Genomic DNA, 27,955 nt, shown 5'->3' with positions numbered 1-27,955 from the left:
CTGACATCCAGCTGTGGTCTCCACAGCATCATACATGGGTACGCACACCTATGCCACACACATAACACTAAACACACACAGGGAAGGGAGAGGGTGACTCATGTCCCTGACTGCATGCTTACTGAAGTGCTTACATTCAAATAGCCCATAAGGAACATAGAAACACTAAAACATAAGCTTTTAATAATTAAATTAACAATCATCCAAAGTACTGCTTCTTATAGTCAGTCCAGCACTGAATGGAAACCAAACAGTCAGTGCTTTAGCATCCTACTAAAATCACGGGGATCAGCAGGGCACCACCAAAGCAGGGAACCGCATGGCACCACTTTCACATCACGATCATGGCAGTTTTCCATCAAAGAACATTAGAAACATTTTCCAAGCTCATTCTAATTCTACAAAAATTCTTCTGTATCTACAAAATGGCCACAGCATAGCACAGTTATGACAAAGAAAAGTCAGCTACAAAGAGCAAAATGTGTTTTTAAAATGTACAGGCAATGTTAACACAACATCACTCAAGTACCCTTGGCTTCACAACAGCTTAAATGTAAATTCAGAAATGTGCAGTAGAATCTCCCTGATAGAAAGAAAGCTCAGGAAACTGTTAGCAGTACTGCTAGCTGCCTGAGAAGGTTAACAAGAGGTTTGGTGAGTGGGGATGACAGGTTTTGTCAAATCTGAAAGCATATGCATGTATTTATCTACTTAAATGTTTTTAAATTTTACTACCACCATGATCAAGCTTAATAGAGACAATTCATATGAAACAATCTCTATCTACCTACCCTCTGCACACTCCACTGCCATGTCTCTTCCCAAACCCTACCCTGAAAGCTCTCACTGACTCCAACCCTACATGACTTCCTGCATTTCACCCACCTCTCTCTTACCTCTAGCATCTCCCCTCCTACCTACACAGTTTAAGAATGGAAAAAGTCTCAATCCACCACAACGATACCTGCATCAAGGGATACTTTGTTTCTACAGGGCTTCCAAATCCATTGACTCCAATAAAGCTGGTGCTGAAATAGGAATCTGTGAGACTTGTGTCAGTTAAAGCACCTCCGTCCATGCCAGGAACTGGAAAGAGAAGGAAAATGCAAGTCTTTACAATTATTTAAAAGGACAAAACACCAATTATCTTTATTTCTAAATAAGTTTGAAAGTCTGTCACTTGTTTGTTTACCAGATCATGATCCAAGATAAAAGTAAGTTTTAGTTGTCTCTAATTTTTTTTTTTTTAATGTTGGCTAAACCCTCCCTGCCTCCCAGAAATGGTTTTTGTTTATTTGGGTTGGGTGGAGGGAGATAGGGGGGTTCAAGGCAGTGTTTCTCTGTGTAGCCTTCCCTGGCTGCTCCTCCAGACTGGCTTCATACTCAGAGATACTCCTGTCTCTGGGATTAAAGGCGGGTACCATCACTGCGGGACTAGAAATAGTATTTTTATACTAATCACCTAATAGACAGTACACACATAAAAACAAAACAAACAAACAAAAAATCTTGTATTTCTAGCTTTTTAGTTAAGTTTCCTCCCCTTAATTTAGCAAAGGGCTGGAGACTCCTACTCACTGCCTCTGGAGTAATGTAAACAGAGACAAGTTTGTCAAATGTGTCTCTCTTTCACAACCAATTTGAAACACTTTTACACTATCTTAGAATTCAGACAAACTGAAAGCCACAGTACTGGAATACTGGGAGCTCTGTACTGACTTATGGGAGAGGTACAGAAGACAGTCAAACTAGCAGGGCCACAGTACTGGATAGGGTATTTTCAACACTACCTTCAGGACTTAGCATGCAAGACTTTCTACAATGCCTTATGCTCTACACCAGGAACCTGAGCTGATCCAAGCAGCCACTGAGAAATTTATCAGCCCCCACCTAAAACAGCAAACTAAAAAAAAAAAAAAAAAAGTCATCCTCTGCTACATAGTAAGTTTGAGACCAGTCTAAGATACATACACCCTGTCTGAGACAGACAGTATCACTTTAATGAAAGCTGAAAATACAATACGACCAAAAATTATTAAATAAATTTCAATGCATCCAGTGAAGAATTACCATGTACTAATTTAAAATAAGGTTTGACTGATGGGCAAGATTTATTTAAACTATCCTTGGAATCCCAGGCCTGGTGTCTCAGTCCTGGGACTCAACTAAATCTCAACTATTTAGGAGGCTGAGGCAGTGAGATCACAAGTTCAACGAATACATGGAGTTACAGAGTGAGCTCAAGGACAGACTGAGCAATGGGACCTTGGTGTAATTAAAAGGTAGAAGACATGACAGCTCATGCCTCTAATCACATCATTCAAGAGTCAGGAAGCCCCTCTGGACTACACAATGAGTTTCAGGCTAGGACTGTAGCAAGAGACAAGAAAAACAAGCAACCAAACACTAACAAAAATAAACAATTAAAATAAACAGAGGGTTGGGAACTTGACAGTAGATAACTTGCCTAGCATGAGAGAGGCCCTTGGCTTGTTCCCTAGCATGCACAAATACTCCAGAAAAACAAAACTGGACAGATTGGCAAAACAGTCTGATGCCTTGGGATCATTACACTCTCCTCTCTTTTATATAAGTTTGAAGTTTCCCTTCTTTTAAGGTGGTAGACAACACTCCGGCATGGTCTGCCAAGAGATTAATTTGCGCAACTATCAGAAGAGTAATAAACACTCCGCAAACCACTGGATCACATCCAAGGCAGCAGCAGAAAGATGCTAAGAGAATTCCTCTCTCCTCAGAGCCAACTCACACCAAAAACAAGATGCCACTTCACTAAGACTGTGGCAGCATGGCAGCCCAAGACCCACTGTGAGCCACTCAGTCAGGAGCTCAGGCCAAGTATCCCAGGACTATACCATTTAAGCAGACTAATAAAATACTGTGAAATTATGGAGGTGCGAGAGGAAATTCAGATCAGAACTATGTATCCCTTGGAGAGCTGAAAATCCAGGGGTCACCAATGTCTGCAGGAGAACATTCAGACTTCAAACAGTATACAGAATAGGGCTGGGGTCAGCATGCTCAGCATAAACCCTGAAGAAATTTACAGAGGTATGACCATCATAGGAGACTGTCTGTGAGGCACGACCTACAGACTAGGGCAGCATCCATAATCCAGACATCCCAAGAAGACTGAGAAAGGAAGGGACTGCTTACAGTCCAACAATCACACTAGTCAGTATTCATAACCATCTTTACCACGCTCTTTCACCCCCTACCCCCTACATCTTCTCCTTCATTAACACCAATGTCAACTTATCAGGCCAGTTCACTTGTTTCTATCCTATTACCTTTACTCTTTCCTTTTTTTTCCTCTCCCAAGGAACATAGATGGACTTGATTTGTAGGGACTCTTTGGCTGAGCCTGCAACAAGATAGCACTACTTTACATTATTTGAAAGTCTACCTGAACCTCTCTTCAGTCTGCCTTTGGCCAACACTCATCACCCACTCTTTGTAGCCCCTTAATTGTGTCCTATATGGTTGTGTCCCTCCTCTGCTCCAGCAATACTAATACTAATCAATCCAAGACTAATTAACAGACTTACCATAAATTTTTTCTTTTCATTCACATAACTAATCATGACAGCAACAGAAGGTGCTCACAGATAAGCACTAAGAAACCAGGAATATTAAACACACAGGGTGTCCCTTCAAAGGGAGGAATGTATAAACTGTCCCGTCCCATCCCTCCCCCAGAAGGCTGGAAGGGGATGTAGTTAATAGCCTGGTGACCTTTGTGATATCTGTGTAGCCCAAACCACAAATAATCCTCCCCAGACACGTATTGTGAGCTTGTCAATCTATAGAACCCATCTTTATGGAAGACGTCACACATACTTTACAGAGTTCCAATATAGTCATGTCTTAAGCTTTACTGTGCACACTAGACTGAGTTATTTATCTCCAGGAAATGTTTCACCAATTGTGCTGTGCTTATATGCCTAAAATAAAGTCTCGAAGTTTGAACAACCACCACCACCTACTGAGTTGTGATGAGCTGATCTACCTTCTTGCCTTTCCAGATCGTTATTACTCTGCTGGCCATGACGGCTACAAAGACCCCAACAACAGATGATTAGACAATGTTATCATTGTCCCAAAATGGTTGATGCTTAAGAGGTAATTTGTTTTATACCAATCACCCTGTCTCACAAAGCAATACCCCTGGATGATGACTGTTGTTTCAGAGCCTGATATTCTGAGCACCAGTATAATACAGTATCACTCAATATTACTACAACCTAGTGCATTATCACCATACCCTCCAACCTCTCCTTATATATTATAAATAATCCAATGAACTTCAAAAAAAGTAAAACTAGCATGACTGTATGCACAGTTCACACCAGCATACCCAGGAAGCAGAGGCAGGCTGTTCATGTGACTGTGAGGCCAGTCTGGTCTATTCAGTATAAGTTCTGAAACAGGCAATACTACATAGAAAGACCCTGTCTCGGCCGGGTGTTGGTAGCGCACACCTTTAGTCCCAGCACTTGGAGGCAGAGGCAGGTGGATCTCTGTGAGTTGGAGTCCAGCTTGGTCTACAAGAGCTAGTTCCAGGACAGCTTCCAAAGCCACAGAGAAACCCTGTCTCAAAAAACTGGAAAAATAAATAAATAAAAGAAAAAAGAAAGAAAGATCCTGTCTGAAAACACTAAATTAATTAAATCACTTCCAGATGTATAAGTCCCAAAGCCAAAAGGTAACACACACAAAACATACACATGCATATGCAAGCATGTACATCTTCAGCCCATGTTACAAATGTACCACACACACACAAACACACTCACACTCTCACTCACAATTAGTGACAGGAAGAGTTTAAGACCCTAGAGGAATTTATTTTTTACATAATAAAATGGTGTAGAAATGAAGATGAGTTAATAATTCATGTATCTGTGATAATATGAAACTTTTCTTTCAGCTGTTTCCAGACCCTGGCAGCAGGGGGTGCCAGGTCTACTTTTTGATCTAATATTGGATCTTGACCCTGCTTCTTGACTTAGTGTTCCAAAAAATCTTAAAAGTCATATTCTAATCTTGGGTAAAGTTATCACCAGCTAAGCAGCCACTGTCAGCCCTATCTAGATTTTCCTCCAAGGAGGGGAAACAGCTACTGGTTGAATTAATATCCATCATGCTCACATAAGTCTCCATTAAAACTCCTACGTTAGTGGGTTTCAAACTACTAGGCAGGACCAGAAGAGTGGCACCCACTCCAAAGGGACAGAAACTTGCCTTGCCTACCTTTCTCATCTGGTTGTCAGTATGTTTCCTTGATAACTGACCTAAGTTCTGTGAGTTATACAGGAAACTCTCAAACCCAAGAAAGAAGTCATGAGAACCCTCAATTTGTAACCCAGTCAGGCAGAAGAACAGATAACAAGGGGACCTGCTACCTGCAATCTGTGTCTACGGTGCAGGGGGCAGAAGGAAATGGCAACCTTGTAGAACTGTGGGGATGCAGGTAAGTGATGTCATCATACCATGTCTGAGTGGAGTACAGAGCTGAAAAGCAGCTCCTGTGGAGGGACTGTGTGAATGTACAGGAGAGAGAAAAGGCAGCTTATTTTCTCTTTTAGTGCAATAACAAAATATTTAGTAGGAGGGGAACACATCTCACAGCATAATGATTATGCATACTTACATAAACGCAGAAAGTCAGACTGAATAAATATGCCAAGACATTGACTGTCTTGTGTTATATGACCAAAGAAGTAATTTCTTTTCTGACGTTAGTGCAGTGCAACTACTCTTGCAACACTAATGAAGACAAGAACTGAGAGAGCCATTTAGGAATAAGTTCCTCTAACCTTCAACTTTCCCTAATAGAAAAGAATGCAATTCTATATAGTAACAACACAGTGCCAGAGTCAAATTATTTTTAAATAGTTTATTTATCCCAAATGCTTTCCACTGCAAATGGTGTATTATCAATATTTTCACATTTCAAATTTGGACTGGCTTAGTGCTTAAGAGATCTTGTTTCTCTTGCAGAAGACCTGTGTGTGGTGATATATATTTATGATTTATTGAAGCTTGTCTCAAGGTTCAGAAAGCAAAGCTAGCCACAAGCCAAACAGCCAAGCAACGGTGACACACACCTTTAATCCCAGCAGCAATACTAGCCTCTTCTGAACTCCTTGGGTATCAGATATGCAAGTGATGCATATAACACACCAGAATTCACATATAAAGTGCTATATGCTCACAATTACATTTCCATGTTTTAGAAAATTACAGATTAGAGATGAACAGAAAGTGAATTCACGCTTCAAGAGCAGTTAGGGGAAATCTATAATACATCATTCCATCCTACACAGATTATGAAGATACTAACATTTTTAACTTAGAACAAAACAATCCTACCTCAAGGGGTATCAGTGCTATTTTAAATTTAAATTAGGGGTAATAAATGTTACTGACCAGATAATCAAGATCTTTTCATTCCTTCAACCCTCATTTTACAGTCAACTCTACCTAAGCAATTTGCAATCCATTTAAATTAAGCTTTCTGTCTGCCCAAAAGTCTGGTGCTGACGATAAAGCACTCGGGGAACCTTGGCAAATTCCTTGGCAGGCGAGGGTGAGTGAGGGACGTGACTGAGGGACAAACATGTCAGACAGACAGAGCTTAAGTGAGAAATTTTATTAGAAGAGAAAAGAAGTAAAGAGACACAGAGAGGCAGAGAGAGGACAAGAAAGAAGGAAAAGTCTTGTCTGCCCCAGGTGAACAGCAGGAAAGAGAGAGGGAAAGTGGGCGGTCCTTTGCATCTTCCTGCAGACTAGTACTCATGGAACCCTGAGCTGACTAGGGTACTGCCTGAGTGCATTCTGCCAGGTGACAGGGGCCACCAGCATGATGCCTGAATCCTCACAGGTGGCATTTCTGTTATTACTTCTCTGCGAACAGCACTGTGAATGTCCCAGTAAATTCACATACTCAAGTCTCATCCAAGCATGGAGCAGTTGGGAGGTCTGGCCTGAGATGGTCAGAAACCAGGACTCTGTGGCACTGACACAGAATGATCAAGGAGCTGCTACTTCTGAAACTAAGTGTTCAGCAGCTCATTGTTTGGGACATTAAGCTCTTACATTAGGCCCCAAAGACCAAGCTAAAATTCAAAACAGCTTCACTCCTGCTAACAGAAGCTCTGGACACCAAGTAAAATTAACCTGTTAATTTCCAAGAACTCATGATGGGGAAAAGCTGCATGTCCCAAGCAGCCGAATTTCAACAGAGGCAGTAAATTATATCTGCTTAAATCATTACCCAAAGAAAAGATAACTTCAAGGCATTTAATAGTAACAAACTTTTCTATTTTTCTATCACTGGCTCCTGGCTCCCACCTTATCTTTGAAATAACCAATCTGTTCTCTGTTCTTTTTGTTTCAGCTTTCTTCAACCTATGTTTATAAAAGTCAAATCTTAGTACTTAGCTCATGAACACTTCTACTTTCTCAAACAAGTGATATCCCAATTCTAAAGCTAATAATAAAGTCAATTAAATGTTAAAACAAGTGGCTGGAGAGATGACCCAGTAGTTAGAGCACCACCTGATCTTCCAGAGGACCTGGGTTCAATTCTCAGCACCCACATGACAGCTCACAACTGTCTTTAACTCCAGTTCCAGGGAATCTAACACCCTCACACAGACATACATAGTTAAGCAGTCAAAACACTGATGTACATAAAATAAAAATAAATTTAACAAAAATGTTAAACCAAATTATTTTAACTTTGTCCTCTTACATTCCATTCTACCAGGGAAAGAGCCACATCACTTTGAAGCAGAAAACACTCCTCACCAGAATATGAGCACACTGAACTTCAACACCTCAGTCTCCAGAGTTATGAGTAATAAACTTCTGTTTCTTACATATTACTTGGTCTCAGACATTTTTGTAGCTGCAGAAAAAGACTAATACAGAATTGGTACTCAGAAATGGGGTGTCGATCATATCAACAAAGGCCTAAAAGTATGGAAGCAGCTTCAGAACTGAAGCAGGGGGTGAACCATACATAAAAGGTGATTCTAATGAGGTGGAGAGCCACAACCTGAATCTTTTTACAGATATTTAAGAGGTCACATTCAGAATACAGTAAAAATATGACTGGACTCTAGCAGAGGACTCGACTTTGATTCCAAGCACCCATGTCACAACCAGCAGTGACTCCAGTTCCAAGAGAATCCAAGGTCCTGTTCTGGCCTCCACAATACCTACACACAGACACATCAATAAAAATAAGAGACTATTCAATGAGGTCTTAAGATGGAAACGTGAAACAGTGTAGAAATGGGGAGACAGGACCATCCTTATAAAGTGACAAAGATGGACACACCTGTGGTCCCAGCACCCAGAGGGAGGCTGAAACAGGAAGTTTACTACAAGTTCCAGACCAACCTGTCCTACATAGTAAGACTGTGTCTCAAAAAGCCATATAAATACAAAGACAAAACCTAACTATGTCTGTGTCCTAGTGTTTTCTGAACTTTTAAGTAAAGAACTGCAGCGTTTGATGAGTGCAAACCCTTTGCAAAGTGTTGAAGATGACAGATGGTTTATCTTAACTGCTCACAGGAGAATGTTTGGAGATAATCTCTCACAGGAGAATGTTTGGAAATAATCTTAAGATGGAATTTATAATCAAAACGGAGAATTTAGAAAAATAAAGGTCTGTATCTGACAGGTTATGAGAGAGTATCAAGCAACCTTCAGTGCAAACAGTGTTTGCAGGAAGAATAAATGACCTTGAGGGCATTCTGGTTATCTCAAAGTCTGCCACTTCTACCACATGCCCAGACTGTTATGGCCTTGATGACAGCTCTTTCAGAGGAGGGACCCAGAGATAACCAGGACCTCAGCTCTTCTTGCCCAGGGCTACCTCAAGTCTCTGCCCCACTGAATTCTTATGCAGTGTCCCTTGGCTATTACTCCATCATGGCTACCATTAGGAAAGGGAAAACAGTAAACCTTGGCAGCATCTAGATCATGCTAACTATAGGAGTATTTGGGTACAGCAGTTACAGAGGCATTGGTGAGGACCTACATTTCAAAGGGCATTTGGAAAACCCTATCTGGAACATTAACAAAATATGCTGCTAATGTGAAATACTAAAAGCAAGAGTCAAAACCTTAAATGCCACATATAAGTCACTGGTTAGGTAGTGGGTGGGGCAAAATGGAAAGTCTTGCCCCATCAAGGAACCTGAATCCTATACAGGTTAGCATTGGGTACTCCACTCTATTTCACACAAAAACAATAGTATTTTCACATACACCAAATGTACAGTCCATGACCACAACTATTTTGAAAAACACAGCGTTAAAAAGCACAATCTCAGGATTCTCAACCCAATACTAATTCCTAATACCAAAAGGAGACACAACACTAGATGTGTAGTCACCTGTTTAGATGACAGTTCTGCTGGGCAGTGGTGGTGCACGCTTTTAGTTCCAGCACTCAGGAGGCAGAGGCAGGCGGATCTCTGTGAGTTTGAGACCAGCCTAGTCTACAAGAGCTAGTTCCAGGACAGCCTCCAAAGCCACAGAGAAACCCTTTCTCGAAAAACCAAAAAAAAAAAAAAAAAAAAAAATGTTCCTCTCATTTTATTATCTTGAACTTTGGCTCACTGAACTAACAGTTTAGTCAGTTAAGTACCTGCCTCACAAGCATGAAAACCTAAGTTCAGGTCCCCAGCACCCACAGAAAGAGTCAAATGAGACTACTTACACCTGTAATCCCAGCAAGACAGGTTCAGATTCACTTAACAGACCCTATCTCAAAAATAAAGCAGCCAGGCAGAGGAGGTGCATGCCTTCAATCACAGAACTCAGGACACAGAGGCAGACCTGGTCCACAGAGCAAGTTCTAGGACAGCCAGAACTGTGAAGTGAAACCCTATCTTGAAAAGCCAAAATAATAATAATGATGATGATGATGTAGAGAACTATGAGGAAGGCATAGGGTGTGTGTGTGTGTGTGTGTGTGTGTGTGTGTGTGTGTGTGTGTGTGTGTGTGTGTGTGTGCTCACTTTCATGCCCCGTACGCAGAATCTCTGGACCAATGGGGAATGGTAGGTACAAACACAAAAAACTGGATGTACAAAGAAAGGAAATACAGATATAAAATGAAGGTTAACACTAGTCAAGCCTGGTGGCACACTGCAATGATCCCAGCCCTAAGGAGGCTGAGGCTTCAGTCTAGATCAAAAAACTAAAATTAATAAAAATAAACTAAATAGTAACTCAGTAACTGTGGCAACTTAGGCTGAACTTTATCATGTGCCACATCAGGCCTACCAGCTCCCACGCAAGTCTCCTAACTACTCTAAAAAAGGGTGCTACAGCTGCCTGGTTTGTTCTCTCTACTCAGCTCCACCTGCAGCACTAATTAATACCTACTTCCAAGAGGACAAACACTGGGCTTAGACATTCTGACCAAGGTTACAAAGCTACTAAGGAGGCAGTTTGCCATACACCCTTATTCCAAAGCCTTCACTGTTAACCAAATCAGTGAACTGAAAAAGAATTATGTTTTGATAAAACAAACAGATCTTCCGGATTTCAAATAAAAATGAGGCATATAAAACAAACACTGACATATTTTGGCTACTAAAGTTTGAGTGCCATCTAGAGTAAAGCCATCATGAAAATCTAGCTACTTGAAAATAAATTCCCATCAATTATCAATTCATAGCTGGGAGGTGGTGGCACATGCCTTTAATTCCAGCATTCTAGAGGCAGATAGAAAGATCTCTGAGTTCAAAGCCAGCTTGGTCTACAAAGTGAATTCCACAACAGCCAGAACTATTACAGAGAAACTGTCTAAAAAAAAGCAAAACAAAACAAAAATAGTCAATTAATTTGAACACAAACCACATCTAAGCCTTAAAAAAAAAAAAAAAATCAACCCTAACAGAAATATGACTATGAAAAAGCAAGTGCCTTTAAATTACTTCCTAATAACAACCTTGACTGTCAAAACATACTTATTATCTCACTGCCAAGTCAGCAGAACTGGAGTGGAGAGCTTTTCTATATTACAAAAAAAAAATATATATATATAGAATAAAAATTAAAAAATAAATAAAAGCTACTTCCCTGTCGAGGGTAAAACATCATGGCAACTTATACTAAAACCTTCCTGGGTCACCTTTGCAATGCCTGCGAAATAATGGTAGAATTTTACCCCAAACTAGCTTTCAAGGTTATTTTAAATCAGGACCATTAACAAAATATTCTGCTAATGTGAAATACTAAAGCAAAAGTCAAAAACTCAAATGCTGACATGTAAGTCCCTGGTTAGGAAGGGAGTGGCGCAAAATGGAAAGTCTTGCCCCATCAAGGAACCTTAGCCTACACAGGTTAGCACTGAACTAAAAAATTGTATTACCCTCTTCTATCTTCTCATGTTGTCATTGTTAACTAATTTGAAGTCAACACACATAGATATAAAGAAAGTATACCATACAATCTAGCCACCAGAATAGCTGCAATTATAACAGATAATGCCAAATTCCAAATATTGAATGACCAAAATTAATAAACTTCTAAAGGGAGAAAGCTGTCAGGGGTTACTGAAGCTGAATACAAGCATACACTATTGTACCTACTAATTCTACCCCTAGTTAACTGAGCAAGAAACTCTCCAAATATACCTAGAATTCTTTTTAGAATTTGATTTTGATTTTTATGTATATGTCTATGTCTGTGTGCACATGTATGTACAAGGTGCCAGCAGAAGCTGGATTCATTGGAGATGGGAGTTTCAGGTGATTGAAAGCTGCAGGACATGGGTGCTGGAAACTTAACTCCAGTCTTCAGGAAGATCAAGTGCTCCTACACAGAGCATTTTCTCCAGCCATATACATAACTTTTTCTTGACAGAAAAATTAAACAATCAGCCATTGGGTGGTGATCCCAGCATTGGGGGGGGGGGTGTAAGAGGCAAGCAGATCTCTGTGAGTTCTAGGACAGCAGGGTCTACAGAGTGAGTTCAGGACAGCCAGGGCTGTTTCAGAGAGAAACCCTGTGGGGGAGGGAGGCGAGATACAAGTGTCCACTAACAGTAAAATTAGAAAGCAAATGATACATTTATAGAATGTATCAGAAGTGAGCTGAAGAGGCTCTTACTACACAAAAGCAAATAGCTCATCCTGTTACTGTGTCAAAACTTGGCCGAATTCTGTCCCTGTCAGAAAAAAGTTGAAACAGAACAATGAACTAGGCTATTTGGCAGAAGTTTCTACAGGAAATACAAAGGAACTGCATGACTACCTTTAACTGCATACAAGATCTAAAAAAGCAGAAACCAGACAGAATTTGCAATTAAAAGAGAAGCTAAGCAGAAAGATATAAGAAATACGAAGCTTCACCACGTGAAAGAATGAAGAGGGACATTAGGAGTGTAAGGAAGAATGTGGCCAAACAGCAGTGATGGGCTAGAGCCCGGGGGCTTTAAGAACTTCACCTTTCAACTCTGTGCAGCTGCACCAGCAGCTACTCCACTAAGTAAGACTGGTCAGAGACGCTTCCTTAGGCAGTGGGCAGCAGGTAATACTGAGACACCAAACTGGTTTAAGCACTAAGAATAAGCCACTGTTGAGTACTCTAAACAGGATATCATCTGTAACACACACAGGCACACTCACGACACCCCAAGGCTCTTGGAACACTGGGAAAGAGGCAAAAGAATATGATGTAATCGATGGAGGATAAGGGATGAATACTGTTGAAACTGTCTTCTGGACATGACAAAGCCATGGAACTCATGAACAGGTTACCTGCACAGGATGTAACCTGTCCACATTCCAGCATGGATGGGAGAAGAGCTCATGAGGCCCCACCCCTAGGCCAGGAGCTATTGGTAGTTAATGGCTACTTGGGAACAGAAGTCATTTTTTCTTCAGGGATGTTGCTACTTAGGTAAATTGCCCATGCTCCAGTAATAATCCCACACCCATGCTCATGCAAACCACCACACTTTTAACTCAATGGTTTACTTTTTGTTTTTTTCTTTTTTGATTTTTCCAGACAGGGTTTCTTTGTGTAGCCCTAGCTGTCCTGGAACTCACTCTGTAGACCAGGCTGGCCTCTAACTCAACAGAGATCCACTTGCCTCTGCCTCCCAAAAAATGCTGTGGGGATTAAAGGCATGTGGCACCACCCCCCAACCCCACCCTGCTTACTTTTAATTTAATTAAAAAAGAACGCAGGGTGTTAGTGGCGAGAACCTTTATTTAGCCCCAGCACTCAGCAGGCAGATGAAGGTGGATCTCAAGTTTGAGGCCAGCCTAGTCTACAAAGTGAGTTCCAGGACAGTCAGAGTTGCAGGAGGAAACCCTGTCTCATAAAACCAAAATAAAACTTTAAATAAATAAGTAAGTAAAAGACCTAAAACTAGGAGAGGGAGATGTTGGGAAGAGTCCCAGAGGGAATGGAACAGAAGGAATAAGAGTCTTTCGGGGCTGGAGAGATATGGCTCAGTGGTTAATAAGAGCACTGGCTGCTCTTCTAGAAGACCCGGGTTCAATTCCCAGCACCCACATGGCAGCTCACAACTGTCTGTAACTTCAAGATCTGACACCCTCACACAGACATACATGCAGGCAAAATACCGATGCAAATAAAATTATGAGAGGGAGAGAGGGAGGGAGGGGGGTAGGTCTTGGGAAGCTCATTATTAAAACAAAAAAAAAAAAAAAAAAACAAGAATTAATAGGAAGATGAAAAGGGGGTGTGGGGTCAAGACAACACTGAAAATGCCAGTTAGGACATTTAGAGACCTCTGAGATTGCCTCTCCCTGGAGTGACCCAAAGCTCTGAGAAAGAAAAACAGTCTAGGCACCCAGGGCCAGATTGCCCTTTCAGGCTGGCTGCCAAATCGCCTCAGGTTCTCTGCTCCCAGTAGCTACCTTTCAAGTCCAGGAAGCATAACCCATAGTCAAGAGCACTGATACAGGACTATACTACTGCCTGTCACACGGTGTAAAATCTAAGAGGCGGTGACAAACTCACAACCACATTTCAAAGGGTGCCCTGTAGAGACTGGAGGATGGCTTTATAAGGGAGTTAGAGCTACACATTCATAGCCCCTATTTAGACAATACTAACCCCTGACACCACAGAATGGCAAAGTTACCAGGTCCAAGTCAAATGGAAAAACCCAAGCTATTTTAAAAGTGAGTGAAAAAAAAAAAAAAATTAAAAGACACAGGGATACCTAGGGCCACCTGAGACTCTGGGGCCCAACTCCCAGTCCAGGATGAGGAGCATATGTTTAAATTTTCCACTAGATTGCACACATACTTGGGACAGACAAACTACCTCTTCCTTTCTGGAATGAGAATATTAATCCTAAATCTCCCTGTTCCACAACTGAATTCTGGAAGACTTGGGGATAGAGAGGAAGGTGCCTCAGGAATCATCTTTCCACCTCCCCATGCCTCATTTACATGTGGCTATGGACTTTGCACTTTTTGTTTTTTCAAGACAAGGTTTCTCTGTGTAGCCCTGGCTATCCTGGAATTAGCTCTGTAGACCAGGCTGTCCTCAAACTCACAGAGATCCACCTGCCTCTGCATCCAGAGTTATGGAACTAAAGGCGACCAGCTGGACTGTGCACTTTTAAGTGGATAGTGGAAGGAGTGAACAAACAGTCTTGTGACTACTGAAATGAAAGAATGTATTGGGCATTGTAAGGACAGTGTTTTTGAGAGTTCTAAAGCCAAATGCATCTGAATGACCCCTGAAGTTCATGTGTTAGAAATTAATTCCCAGTGTCAGATGTGGAAAGGAACCTTAATAAAAGATAATTCTGCCCAGCAGTGGTAAGTGCATACCTTTAATCCCAAAGACTCAAGAGGTAGAGACAGGTGAATTTCTGTGAGTTTGAGGTCAGCCTGATCTATACAGTTAGTTCCAGGACAGTCAGGGATACACAGAGAAACTCTGTCTCAAAAAAAAAAAAAAAAAAAAAGAGTTGATTCTATCACAGGGGGTTCTCTCTCATGAACTGATGATCAGACCTATAATGAAAGCAGTCTGGGCGCTCTCTTGCTCTCTTACACTGCACTCTTGTTCTTTCTGCTGAGGAAGGCACAACATGAAGGCCTTCTCCATACAGGCCAGTACCTTGATGTTGGACTTTTCAACCTCCAAAACAAGTACATTTCCTTTCCCTTTGGCTTCTTGTAGCTCGTGTGCCTGAGGCAGCAGGATCTCCAGTTCAGACCAGCCTGAGCTACAGAGGGAAACCCTGCCTGAAAAAAGAAACAGGGAAGAGGAGGACGAGGACATAGGCAACACTGGCTCCTTGAGCCAAAGTAATTAAAGTGCCTGCTGCCAACCCTGAACACCTCTGTTCCAGCCCCAGGACCCACTGTTAGAGGAGAAAAATGACTCCCCCAAACTGTCCTCTGACCGCTATAACCATGCTATCTATGGAAGACACACACACACATACACACAGATAAACAAATAAATGTAATTTGAAAAAATTAACTGCTACATCCCAGCAATAATGTAGCTATTCTTTACAAAACATCTAATTTATTAGCATATAAGCTTCGGTAAACAGAGACAAGTCCATCATTCAAAAAGAAACAAGCTTTTAAAAATAAATCATGCCAGTAAGAGCTAAACCATTGTGTCAGGTTATTCAGTGTCAAGACTGCTGTGAAGTCCAAGTCAACCTGTCTATCGCATTATCTCAAGATGTAAAACAAGGGGAAATCAGTCACCTACTCTAATGTTCAAGGGTAACATTCCACGACCATTTACAGTTTTAGCGAATTCCACTAAAAAGCTATACATACACAGCCCTAAATTAGTCTCATGAACGCCTGTGTAGTGCGAGAGGCTCTTGTGGCACAATGCCGAGAGTTCCCTCAGTACAATGTTACGGGAAAGACAAAATCCCAACACACACCCAGTACACTTACTCCAGCTTTCCAGAAAACCACTAGAGTGCAAGTCCTCGAAAATTACTAATCCAAGCGCTCCATACAACTTGTGCACACTTTAATAAAAAAGAAAAGAGAAGAAAAGAAAGGAAACAGGGTTGATCTCCCTACACCACCCCGCCCCTTCGGCATCCTTAGAAAGCATCTCCAGCCCGGAAAATCTTGCTCCCAAAAGCCTTCTACAAACTTTCCGCATCCTTTCCAGCAAAGCTAATGGGCCTTGAGCCCGCCCCTCACCTCCCGCCTCCTACCCACATACACACCCACTGGTGAACCTCAACTTTAGGCAGACGGCACTCCACACGGGCACGCAAGAACACATGTGCTCGCAAACCCAGCCCCTTTCCACACATACACACCCGGAAACGACACCCCTTCCCTCACACACTGCAGCCCATCCCCCTCCCCGCACCCACTCCCAGAGCCCCCACCCCCACCCCCGGACACCACTTCTATCCACCCACGCTCCCAGGGAACCCGCCTCCCGCAGCTCTCGGGCTCGCCCAGGGCGGCGGAGAGAGGAAGCAGGAAGAAGGAAGGAGGGCTACGCGGAACCTAGGCCTCTCGGGCCGCCCGGAGGCGAGGAGAAGCGGGCGGCCCCAGGCCTCCTCCCCGCGCTCGGCCCGCCCGTATCGCACCGCCGCGCCCGGGCCTCACTCACTCGCCAGCCGCGGTCCATCGAGTCCGCCGCCTCCGCCTCCCGCTGCCGCCGCCCCCGGGACGCCCAGCTCCGGCTTCTTGGGCCCTGCGGGCGGCCCGGCTCCCCCGCCCGGGAGCGCTCCGGGAGGGAAGGCGGCCCCCGACGCGGCCGCCAGCGCCAGCGGGACGCTGTTGCTATGGAGGCCGAGCCCCGGGGCCGCGCCGGAGACCGGGTCCTCGTGCAGGAACTGACACTCCTCCCCGTAGAAGCACGTCTTGTCCTTGGCGTAGTAGCGGCAGTACTTGAGCTTCACGCCCGCAGCCGGCCCGCCGGGGACGCCCCCCGACGCCGGACGAGGCCGCGACCGACCGCCACGGCCGCGCCAGCGAGGACGACGACGGGGAGGCGGCGGCCGAGGGGGGGCGGGAGGCCCCGCCACTGTTCATGGCCACGCCGCAGCCGCGTCCCCCGCGCCGCCACCATAGACGAGGGCGGGAAGGAGCCGCCGCCGGAGCCGGATGGAAGCCGGGCGGGCGGGTTGGCCCGCTGAGGGAGCCGGAGCCGCCCGGGGGGGAGGGGCGGGCGGCGAGTGGGATTCTCCTCTCCGCTGTCCTTAAAGGGGCCGCGCGGGACGCCGCGGTGGCGCGCGGCCGGGGTGTGGGGAGCCTGAGGCGGCGGCGGCCGGCAGCCGTAGGGGGAAGGCACGGCGGAGGGAGCCGGTTTGTTTTTAAACTCTGCCTCCGCTCGTCGTCTTGCGCTCTGGTTCCTCCGAGTTGTTTATTCCATTTTCCTCTTCCTGAGACGGCCGCTGCCTCTGCGCGTGCGCGCGCGGGGCGCGGGGGCTTGTGGGTAAAGGCCTGGCCCGGGCGGCAGGCGTGGCCCCCCGGGGGCATCCGCGAGCTGCCCGGGAGGCCGTTGGTCCAGCTGAAGCCCCTTTGGTGCGTGGTCTTCCACTCGTCGCGGGTCGGGTGCTGAGGTTTCACGAGGCGGGATGCCTTCCTTGAGCCAGGTGCTTGTGAGCTTTGAAGTGAAAAGACAAAATTGACAGCCCGTCACTGGTCCTTTGAGGGGGACGCGGCCCAGCCTGGCTCCCCGGAGAGTTTTCGTTCCGCCCGCCACGTTTCCTCTCCCTCTTCCCTTTTGCCCACCAACACCCTATTTTTTTTTTTTTTTTGTACTCCCCCTCGAAGGTGATGGCACTTCTGGCCAGATATCCTTAGGTTCTGGGCGCTTTGTCAAAAAATGGAGCCAGAATCGTTGATGTCAACACACCCCCTGCTTACAGCAGCACCTGTTTCCTCCGCTTGGACGGCCCTCCTTGATTTTTTTTTTTTTTTTTCTTTTGAAAAATAAGATGCCACCTGGGACAGTGCTGCCTAGGCAGCACGGGAAGACCCATTTCCAAACGTGCTTGAATGCTTTCCTACTCTGTATTCGAAATTCACTTTTTTAAAATTTTTCCCTCATTAGTTTCCAATTTACTCCACTATTTTCCCCCCTAAGGGGAGAGGCGCTAAGACATTTTGAAGACCATCAATGAAGTGAAAATTGATTTTAACGTTTTAGTTTTTTCTCTGCAAGATTTTCTCAAAAGACAAATCCGTGTTCTGAAAAGGACGGGTGTGGGCGGTATTTAAGGAGTTGTGGCAACCTGGCGAAGTCACAGAAGCATGGATATAAACAAAAGTGCCACTGCAGAAAGGGTGAGATGCATGCTGTAGATGACAATCTGGTAAGCCTAGTGATGTTGCCTAGCTAAGTTCTAAGCTGATACCTTTCTATGTGAAAGCAGTTTTCACTCATTTAAATATTGAACAAGTATTTGTTGGTGTTTATTACATGTACCAGTGACTGGAAAGAAGCTGGGTACGAGTGAACAAGATGCAGTCGTACCTGAATTCAGAAGGCTTGTTTATCCTCTTGCTAGTGAAGTGAAAGATAGAGGCAGGTGTAAATTAGGGTGTCTAATGCCACCTTAATATCTAATGACACCGAATCAGCTGTCAGAGAGGACTTAAAGATGTTGGACTACCCAGAGAAAAGTGATAGAACAGCAGCATCCTCCAGTTCAGATCTGCATTGGAAACTCAGTTGCCTCTCTGTGCCTCATTTGTACATCTGAGATAAAAGTATCAATTTTGTAATGATGCATTTTAATGTCTGTGTGTGGGGAAAAAATCATTAGGGCTTAGCAATTCCCTGTTATTGTTACTAGGTATGTAGAGAAAAGAGTGGAGAGCATGCTGGACAAATCAGACAGCTTGTGAAGGAGGCCTTGGGGTGAAACAAGTTAGGTTGTTGGGAGATTAGTGATAGCAGATGGCTGAGCAGAATCCACAGAAGTCCTTTTCAGGCCATGTTAAGGGATTGGACTTTTTCTTGAGGGCAATTATAAATTTATCACAAAATACTAAGTAGCAACATTAAGCATTTCTTTTTAGGAGAAAAAAAAGAGGTGCCCATAAGAACCCTGAAAAGCAGGAAAAGAAAGGCAGTTTGTCCCTGAGCACAGTGAGGCCTTAAATTGCCCAAAGTTTATTAATTCCAATCCAGGACTTACCTGGTAACAACTTGTGCTGTTTATGTTGTGTTTCACTATTGGGAAATTAACTTGCATGTCTTAATAGCTTGACAAGGAAGATGGTATGTATAGTGAGATAACAGGGGTTTGATGAATTCATGCCATGCTCAACATACTGTTAAAACTAACGTTAATGAGAATCTACCATGTATTACATACCAAGCAAGATCTGTGCTAGGCTCTGACATACAGTGTATGTAAGATATGGCCTCAGGATGTTTCGGTTGTGGGAACCCATAGTGACTCCTCTTGTGTCTTTATTCCATCTTGACTTAAGATTAGACAGTTCTCGTTTGTTTTCACTCCTTCAAGATCAATCATTGGATCTTTGGACTAAAGTGTAGTTGCTGTATGTCTTCCTTAGATAACAGGATGCTTAGCCAAGGATGTGACTGCTGGATATTTTGCTTCTTAAAACATAATAACAGGATGTTTGAGCTATTAGATGTTTCGAGTGTTCTTTGTATCATGGGGGGAAGTCTTTTTGGCCTCCCCCTTTTGCTTGGGGTATAAAGGGGATATGAAAAATAAACTAGGGGCAGATTCAGTATTCACTGGAATGCCCTCCTGACTCTATCCTGTGTGTGTCTTTTCTTTAGTATCTTTAATTTTCTACCTGCCATTTCTCAATCCACACTCCTCCTTTCAAGCACAGACCAACAGATAGCACCGTGGACTTTGGGGCTTGAATATAGAGGATAAAGTGATGGACACTGCAGTGTGAAGAGAGCTCTCTTGGATAAAAGTGAAGTTCATTGAGCAAAACTCAGGAGTAAAAATTGTAAATAATTGTGGACATGAGACAAGGAAGAACAGTTTTTGATTGTACATTCACTTAGAGATATTCTGAAGACCAGGGGAGCTAAAGTAAACTGCAAATACAGAAATTTTTAGAGTTTATAAAGCAGATATGCCCTTGGTTTCCAGAGCACAGAACTTTGGATCCAGACACATGGGCAAGAATTGGGGTGAAAATCCAACAACATGAGTATGGGCATGGAAGCGTCCCAATAGATGCCTTTAGGCTGTGAGTGCTTATACAGGCACACCTAGAATCAGGCCCCAAACGGCAGGAGGCCTCCACACCACAGGAGGAATTGCTAGGTGAGGAAGTGAAGTGTTTAGGAGATGGATTGCAATTAGTCCAATCCTGATGAGCTAGAGGGAGAAGCCCCAAAATACCATAGTGAGGGGTGGTCACCTCTCTCGATTTTTTACCAGGAATACAGGGAGACAGAAACCTAGTGGTGAGATTCAGCAGGAGCTAAAAGGCTTGAGAGATCCAGTATCATCACTTTCACACTAGTTAGAAACTCTGCAAGTCTCCTCAGACAGGAAGAGTATCCCTCTTCCTACTGTAGTGAGTGGTTTAGATCCACCTGTGGTGTGTGGACTTCCTGGAGCATGGCAGTCATGAGTCTCCTCTGCAAGCTAGTATCAGGGAGGCCTCCGACAGGGGCAGATGTACAAGGGTTTCAAATGTTTCTTGTAGTAGAGCAGAGAGATGCTCGGGGAAATCAAGTTACAATGCATCTCCCAACTCAAGGAATTAAAAGCATCATGCACTCAGTTCGGACCTAATGCAGCCCTTACTCAAATTCTCTTGCCTAGAAGCCTTGCCTCCCAGGGATTGGAAACAGATAGCCAGAGCTTGCACGTCTGGGGAGATTATGTTATGGAAGACTGAATTTGCAGAAGAATGTCAGGCCACAGCTGAGAGAAACCAAGCCCAGCAGGTCCCATTTCTCTTTTTTGTTGTTGTTTTGGTTTTTCAAGACAGGGTTTCTCTGTATTTTAGAGGCTGTCCTGGAACTCCCTCTGTAGACCAGGCTGGCCTCGAACTCAGAGGCTGGGATTAAAGGTGTGCTCACCAATGCCCAGCTAGCAGGTTCCCATTTCCTATGATATGCTTTCTGGTGAAGGGCAGTGTAGAGATACAGATCAGCAGTTAAATTTTGAGGTGGCAGCATATGCCCAGGTTAGTGGAGCTGCCAAGAGGGCCTGGAACAAACTTCTGTCTTCTGGAGGGCAAACTGAGGAATTATCAAAGATAAGGTAGAGACCTGATAAATTATTTTGGGCCCTTGTCTCTAGGTTAATGCATGCATCAAGCAGGTTAATTGGGAATACAGAAGCTGGACTTTAGATAGCTAGCCTATGAGAATGCTAATGTATGTCAAGCTGCTTGGAGACCCTATAGAAAGAAAGGCGACATCTCTGATTTTACTCAGATTTGTTTAGATATTGGACCCTCATATACTCCAGCTACCTGTGGCTGATGCCATATAAGGAATTATAGTTAATTCCAACAAAGAAGTCAAGGCCCAGGGAGAAGGAGGGCTTCAGAGCCGCCAAGGAATTGCTTTGAATGTGATCAGAAAGGACACCAGGTCAGGCAATGTCCTGAAAGAGGAATGTTGAGGTAGCTTCCAGCAGGGTTAGGTGCAATACCACAGTAGATGGGAGTCTTCAGAGATTTCCTTCCTTAAGCTCTTGTGCTAGCTCCCTGCCTGGATTCACACACAGCAGGATAATCTTATAATCATAGCTGCTCCATTTTCATTCCACTGCTTTGAAATCTTGAAACCATGGATGTCGATACCCACAGAAAAGGTAGGACCTCACTGTGATGTCCCAAAAGAAGCCACTGCTTTCCTAAGTGCTTCTTGAGTAACAGCCCTGCTCATAGCCCTCCTCTGAAGCCATGGCAGGGAGTGATGTTGCTAGGGTAGCTTCATGGGCAGGAGAAGAAATAGAAACATATTCCTGGAGGATGTTTTTGGCTATCTGGATGTTGCTGTAGGCAATGACCAGTGCTTTCTGAATGTCCAGGTAGGAGCAGTAGCCCTGACTCATGAGGCTGGGGTGAGGGGGTGGTGTCAGCAGGGTTAGCAATGGCACCTCCACCTTGCTAATAGCTGCTTGCTTTTCATTCAGAGTTGATTTTCTAAGGGAATGGTTTAGGGGGCCACTCAGGAACTTGGAAACCCTTATTGAAGTTTGTTGTGGAATCACTATCCAGAGACAACCAGCTAAAGGAGGAGCTGGCATTAGTGATGTCAGACAGAGTCAGGCAAGCCAGGACAGCCTGTACAGGTGACTTAGGTACATTGTAGCCATCATCCCTCATTTTCTGATCCCTCAGTGCCATGCTGGTCCAGGTAGAGGAAATTTTCTGAATGTGGATGCCCGTGAGCAACCTGCCATGGGTAGATTTTGGCATAATGGCACTCAAGCAACTTTTGCTCAAATCAAATGGAAAGATCCTTGCACTGGATGTTGGAAAGGACCCAGTCCTGTTTTAATATGGGGTGGAGGGCATGTTTGTGTTTGTTCCCAGGAAGAAAATGAAGTTCAATGAATGGCTCCCTGAACATTTGATGCAGTGTGTGCAGCAGAGGAATGCCAGCCCTAATGACATGATTGCTGTGGAGGCCCTCCCAGAGGAGTTCAAGTGAAACTTGCTGAACCTGTGTTCTTGACCCTCTGATGTCATCATTCTGTAGTTCTTGAAGGGAAGGAGATTGTGATGATGGTGAGTGACTCCCACCTTTACAAACCTATTGGACCAACTTCCAAGACCTCTGAATTTTGATTATTCTGGATCTAGCCAAGAACTGAATGTTTGGCAGTTTACACAGAACTCATTTTTTATTCTTCTGCTATTAAAATAGAATGCCTGGAAAATCGGTGCCTCAGAGACTTCCCCTCTATGGGAAAGAGACTCATTGAAACAATTGGACATTATTGTAGAGGCAGTGTGCTGCCAAAGCCTCTCCTCAGTATAATAAGCCACATTGGAGGTACTGAAGAGACCCCCCCCCCCAAATTGGTGGGAAGGAATAGGACACAAGCTTTTCTGCTGGGACTATAACAGCTCAAACTTATTTTTGGAAATTAGACCACAGCAATACATTGATCTTTTAAGAGTGGGAAAAAGGAAACTCACACATACTTCTGCCATCACATGAAAATTGTAATATAGCCAATTGTGTGTAATCATACTGGAGTTATGGTATTAGCCTGTTAATGTATTTAACCAGTATCCTTTGCTATACTACATAAGTGGAAAGAGACAGAAGAGAGTCAGAGCTCACTTTGAAAGGAGTTTGACATGACACTAATGAATCTTTAGATATGGTGTGATTAGAAAAACAGATATGGATTTTGATGCAGCTAAAATTGCTAGAAACATCTGGACCAATTTAAAGAAGCCATTCCATCTTTGTCATCCTTTACTCCTTTTATTAGGAGATATTATAGCCATAAGAGCTGCTTATGAACTCTCATTGGAAAGCTGGATCGGGGATGCATGGCATCTAGCTACACACTCTCTCTTAACCCTGTATAAACAGAGGCTGGTGGTCAAAGACAGGTGAGATATTTTTGCCTACAGTCAATCTAAGACAGGGCATGCATGACAGAATGTATGTGCCAATGACGGGTAAAGCTAGAAGGTTAAAAAAGACAACCTATGGCAGACACAGTCTGTTCTGTGGCAGAAGCACAGGCATTAAAAAAATTAAAAGGGGGGAATTTGGGAACCCATAGTGACTGCATCTTGTGCCTTGATTCCATCTTGATTTAAGATTAGAGAATTCAAGTTTGTTTTTACTTCTTCATGGTCAATCAACAGGATGTTTGGCCTAAAGTGTAGTTGCCCTATGTCTCCCTTAGATAACAGGATGCATGGCCAAGGGTGTAACTACTGGATGTTTTGCTCCTTAAGACATAATAACAAGATGTTTGAGCTATTGGATGTTTTGAGTGTTCTTTGTATCATGGAGAAAAATAAATCTTTTTGCCCTCCCCTTTTGCTTGGGGTATAAAGGCGCTATGAAAAATAAACTAGGGGCGGATTCGGTATTCACTGGAATACCCTCCTGACTCTATCCTGTATCTCTGTCTTTTCTTTAGTATCTTTAATTTTCTACATGCTGTTTCTCAAGCCACACTCCTCTTATAAGCCATGGACTAGACTAGTAGGCTGGAACCAACAAGCAGTCAGGAAAACTCTTGGCTTGAAGAACTAAGTTCAATTCCCTAGAACCTAATAAAAAATTCTGGGCATGGTAGTTGTGATCATAATACCAGTGCTGGGAAGACAAAGACAGACGAATCCCTTGTGGTAGCTGGCCAGCAAGTCTAGCCTTGGCACTCTAGGCCAGTGAGAGAGAAAAGACCCTGTCTCAAGGTAGACAGCCTTTCCAGCCTGAGTTTGTCCTCTGGCTTCCATATGTACCCTGTACACACATGCACATACACACACGTGAACATGCGTATATATTCATAAAGAAGCTTATAGATATAAGAATTAAAATGTATAAGTTTGAGACTCAGAGGCTGGAGAGATGGCTCAGTGGTGAAGAGCATTGGCTGCTCTTCCAGAGGACCCAGGTTCAATTCCCAGAACCCACATGGCAGCTCATAACTGTAACTCCAGTTTCAGAGGATCTGACACCTTTGTACAGACACACACATGCAGACAAAACATAAATACACATGAAATAAAAATAAATGAATTATTAAAAAGATTGGGCTTCAGAAGCTAGCATAGTGTAAAACAAATTTGAGAAAAGTAGACTAAGATGCTCATTCAGGCAGCTTCACTGGTCTCAGATAAAATTAGCCCTGGAGGTGCTTAAAAGAGTGTCAAAAAAGATTCATACATGTCCAAATAGTCTTTAGCCCTCTCCTTTGGACTCTGGCTTTTATTTAAAAATTTTGTCTTTTCCAACTTGGGCCCAGCAGAATGGCTCCCACAAAAAAGGGTGTCAAGAAGAAGAAGGGCCGTTCTGCCATTAACGAGGTGGTGACCCAAGACGAGAATACACCATCAGCATTCACAAGTGTATCCATGGCGTGGGCTTCAAGAAGTGTGCTCCTCCGGCACGCAAAGAAATCCAGAAATTTGCCATGAAGGAGATGGGGACTCCAGATGTGTGCATTGATACCAGGCTCAATAAAGCCGTCTGAGCCAAAGGAATAAGAAATATGTCATACCGTATCCGTGTATGTTTGTCCAGAAAACGTAACACAGATGAGGACTCACCAAACAAGCTGTACACATTGGTAACCTGTGTGCCTGTTACCACATTCAAAAATCTACAGTCAATGTGGATGAGAACTAACCTGCTGAGTGTCAAATAAAGTTGGAGAACTGTCAAAATAAATAAATAAAAATTTTGTTGACACCCTAAGAAATACCTAGTTGACTGGTATTCCCCAAAACTGGTGGGAATAAGTAACATAGCAACAGATTAGGATTGGTAAAGGTTCACTAATTGCAAATCTATATGATATTATCAAAACATATGAATACTAAGCTTTAAATCTGAATTAAGTTGGAGAAATGGAGGTACTTTTGACATATCATTGATGACATACTTCCCCCACCCCCAAAAGGAAATTGATTTCCTTAGCTTGTAAAATGGGCAGTTTGAAATATTACTGTTCTTGACAGATAAACCCCAAGAAGGTGCCTCTCCTAGGTTTTATATTCTAGTGTACTCATTGCAGTGTTACTCAAGAAAGCCAACCAAAGATGCAAGCAACCTGAACTGTAAACACAAGGAATAGTGAAACTAGTAGTGGAGTGCACATTTAGAAGATTAAGTAGCTGTGAAAATCAAAGCCATGAAAACTTACAATTTATGATGTTCTCCGGATATTAAACATGATGCAAAATTATAATATGCTTTATAATAATGTTTTAAAACATAGTAGGATAAGGATTAGAGTAATTGTCTCCAGATATTAGCCATAGTTTTAGTAAAGTGGCAACAAAGTATATAGATTTTTGCCTATTTTTCTTTTGTTTTCCTTGTCTGGCAAGCATATATTCAATAATTGAAAAATAAGCATTAATTTGTTGCAATTATTTTGCTTTTGGGGGGGAGTTCAATGTAGGGTTTCTCAGTGGCTTTGGAAGCTGTCCTGGAACTAGCTCTTGTAGACCAGGCTGGTCTCGAACTCACCGAGATCCGCCTGCCCCTGCTTCCCGAGTGCTGGGACTAAAGGCGTGTGCCATCACCACCCAGCCAGTTATTTTGCTTTTGAGGGTCTTGCTTTGTAGCTCTGGCCTGTAGCTTATGTAAACCAGGCTGGCCTCCATTCTCAAGAGATTCATCTGCCTCTGCTTCTGGGGTGATAGGACTGAAGGTGTACACCACCACTCCCCACCAAGATTTGTTGGATTTAATTAGTCTTTTAATTCTGAGAAGTGGGTATGTGGTATTCATTAAATTATCCTCTATTCTAGGTTTCAAATAAGTTATTAAAAAACAATTAAGACACTTGTTGGCCATTTCTTCACATTTTCACTATACTGTATCTCAAAGTGTATTTCATTGAAGACTGGTTCTACAGTATTAATTTGTACCAAAAAAAAAAAAAAAAAAAAAAAAAAAAAAAAAAAAAAACAAACCTGCTGGCATTGGAAAGTTTTGAGAAATGGAGTCATTTGCAGAACCTTGACTGTGTTGACATTATTATTACCACTGAAGTAGACTATATTACCAAATTTGCCAGGTTTCCAACAGCACACTTCCTGTCAGTTTGTGAAGTTAGTGCCACCAGTCCGTGCTTCCAGAAACACCGTAAAGGATTGTAAAACACGTTCACATTCTGCGGTGTCCGCAGCTTCTGCTTTGCCTTCTACCAGAAGCTTTCACAGAACAAAAACAGGTCTACAGCTTCCCACATAACATTTCCTCAGGAACTTGGTTACTCCCTGTCGTCAGTCCCTTCCTGTGAACTTTCTGTAATCAGAACAATCCAGAAAACTGAAGCATTGCTGGTAAGACTGGTTTGGAAGACAGCTTGGTACCATACACAAAATGGGATCTGTAGAATACCCACTACCACTTCTGCTATCTACCCTCCAAAACACCTGGGAGAGTCAGCTGTCTGGATACATTTGAAGAATTGTTGATGATAGTGTCAGTGTTTGCTTTCTAGTGCAGCCACTCCACAAGGGAAGCAAGGCAGGGAAGAAAGCTATTCAGTTTACAAGTTTGCACTCCATGTTAGGGAAGTCAGGGCAGGAACTGAAGCTGATACTTTAGAAGAGCGCTGCTCACTGTCTCCCTTCCCCTAACTGCCTCAGCTTGCTTTCTTAGCCACCCAAGACCACCTGCCCGGGAGTGGCGCACTCTCAGTGGATTGGGTCCTCCCACATCAATCATTAATTTTTTAAAAATGCCCCCACAGGACAGTCTGATGGAGGCAGTTCCTCAATTAAGGTTCCCTCTTCCCAGATACATTAGACCTGTGTGACTTTTGACAAGTCTGGAAAGAATGCCTACCTTAAAGGGTTATTTGGAGTATTGAATAACAAAAGAACCTCTTAGAGGAAGTAGTGCCTCTTTCCTTCTTTTTCTGCCAATTGTAACAGAAACAGAAGTCTTCGTATCCAAAATTATTCCTCCCACCTGGTGGTACAGAGGGGCTTTTACTTCTGACAACTTTGTATTTTCTTTATCTCCTTTAGCATTCTATCTGAACCCCTCTATTTCTACCATGATGACTTGGACAGTTGCTGTGATGGTGCCTCATGCTTCCTATGTTCCTCCCAATAGTCCTGTGAAACAGTTAAGTGAAGATATGTCTGTGACCTTGGGAATCTGAGTTTGAAGGATCTGTGAGTTTCTGTTACTAAGTAACTGTCAGTTAGGGTTTCTATTGCTGTGAAGAGACATCATGACCATGGCAACTCTTATAAAGGAAAACATGTAATTGGGG

The 27,955-nt window shown here is 43.3% G+C and overlaps 1 protein-coding gene and 1 pseudogene across 1 annotated transcript in view; one reads left to right on the top strand and one right to left on the bottom strand.

Annotated features, from left to right (window-relative positions):
* The window catches only part of Pan3 (poly(A) specific ribonuclease subunit PAN3), a 124,303-nt gene extending 107,081 nt beyond the window's left edge, over positions 1–17,222 (bottom strand). Inside the window, 3 exon segments of the mRNA XM_027413693.2 lie at positions 965–1,086; positions 16,654–16,975; positions 16,977–17,222. Coding sequence (XP_027269494.2) covers positions 965–1,086; positions 16,654–16,975; positions 16,977–17,078 — 546 coding nt within the window. The 5' untranslated portion in view covers positions 17,079–17,222.
* Positions 17,223–17,565: 343 nt separating this feature from the next.
* Positions 17,566–26,100, top strand: LOC100761618 (annotated as a pseudogene).
* The last annotated feature ends 1,855 nt before the right edge of the window (positions 26,101–27,955 follow it).

The sequence above is a fragment of the Cricetulus griseus genome, chromosome 4 (genome assembly GCF_003668045.3).
Source record: "Cricetulus griseus strain 17A/GY chromosome 4, alternate assembly CriGri-PICRH-1.0, whole genome shotgun sequence".
Classification (NCBI taxonomy): domain Eukaryota; kingdom Metazoa; phylum Chordata; class Mammalia; order Rodentia; family Cricetidae; genus Cricetulus; species Cricetulus griseus.
This window is presented reverse-complemented; position numbering and strand designations above follow the sequence as displayed.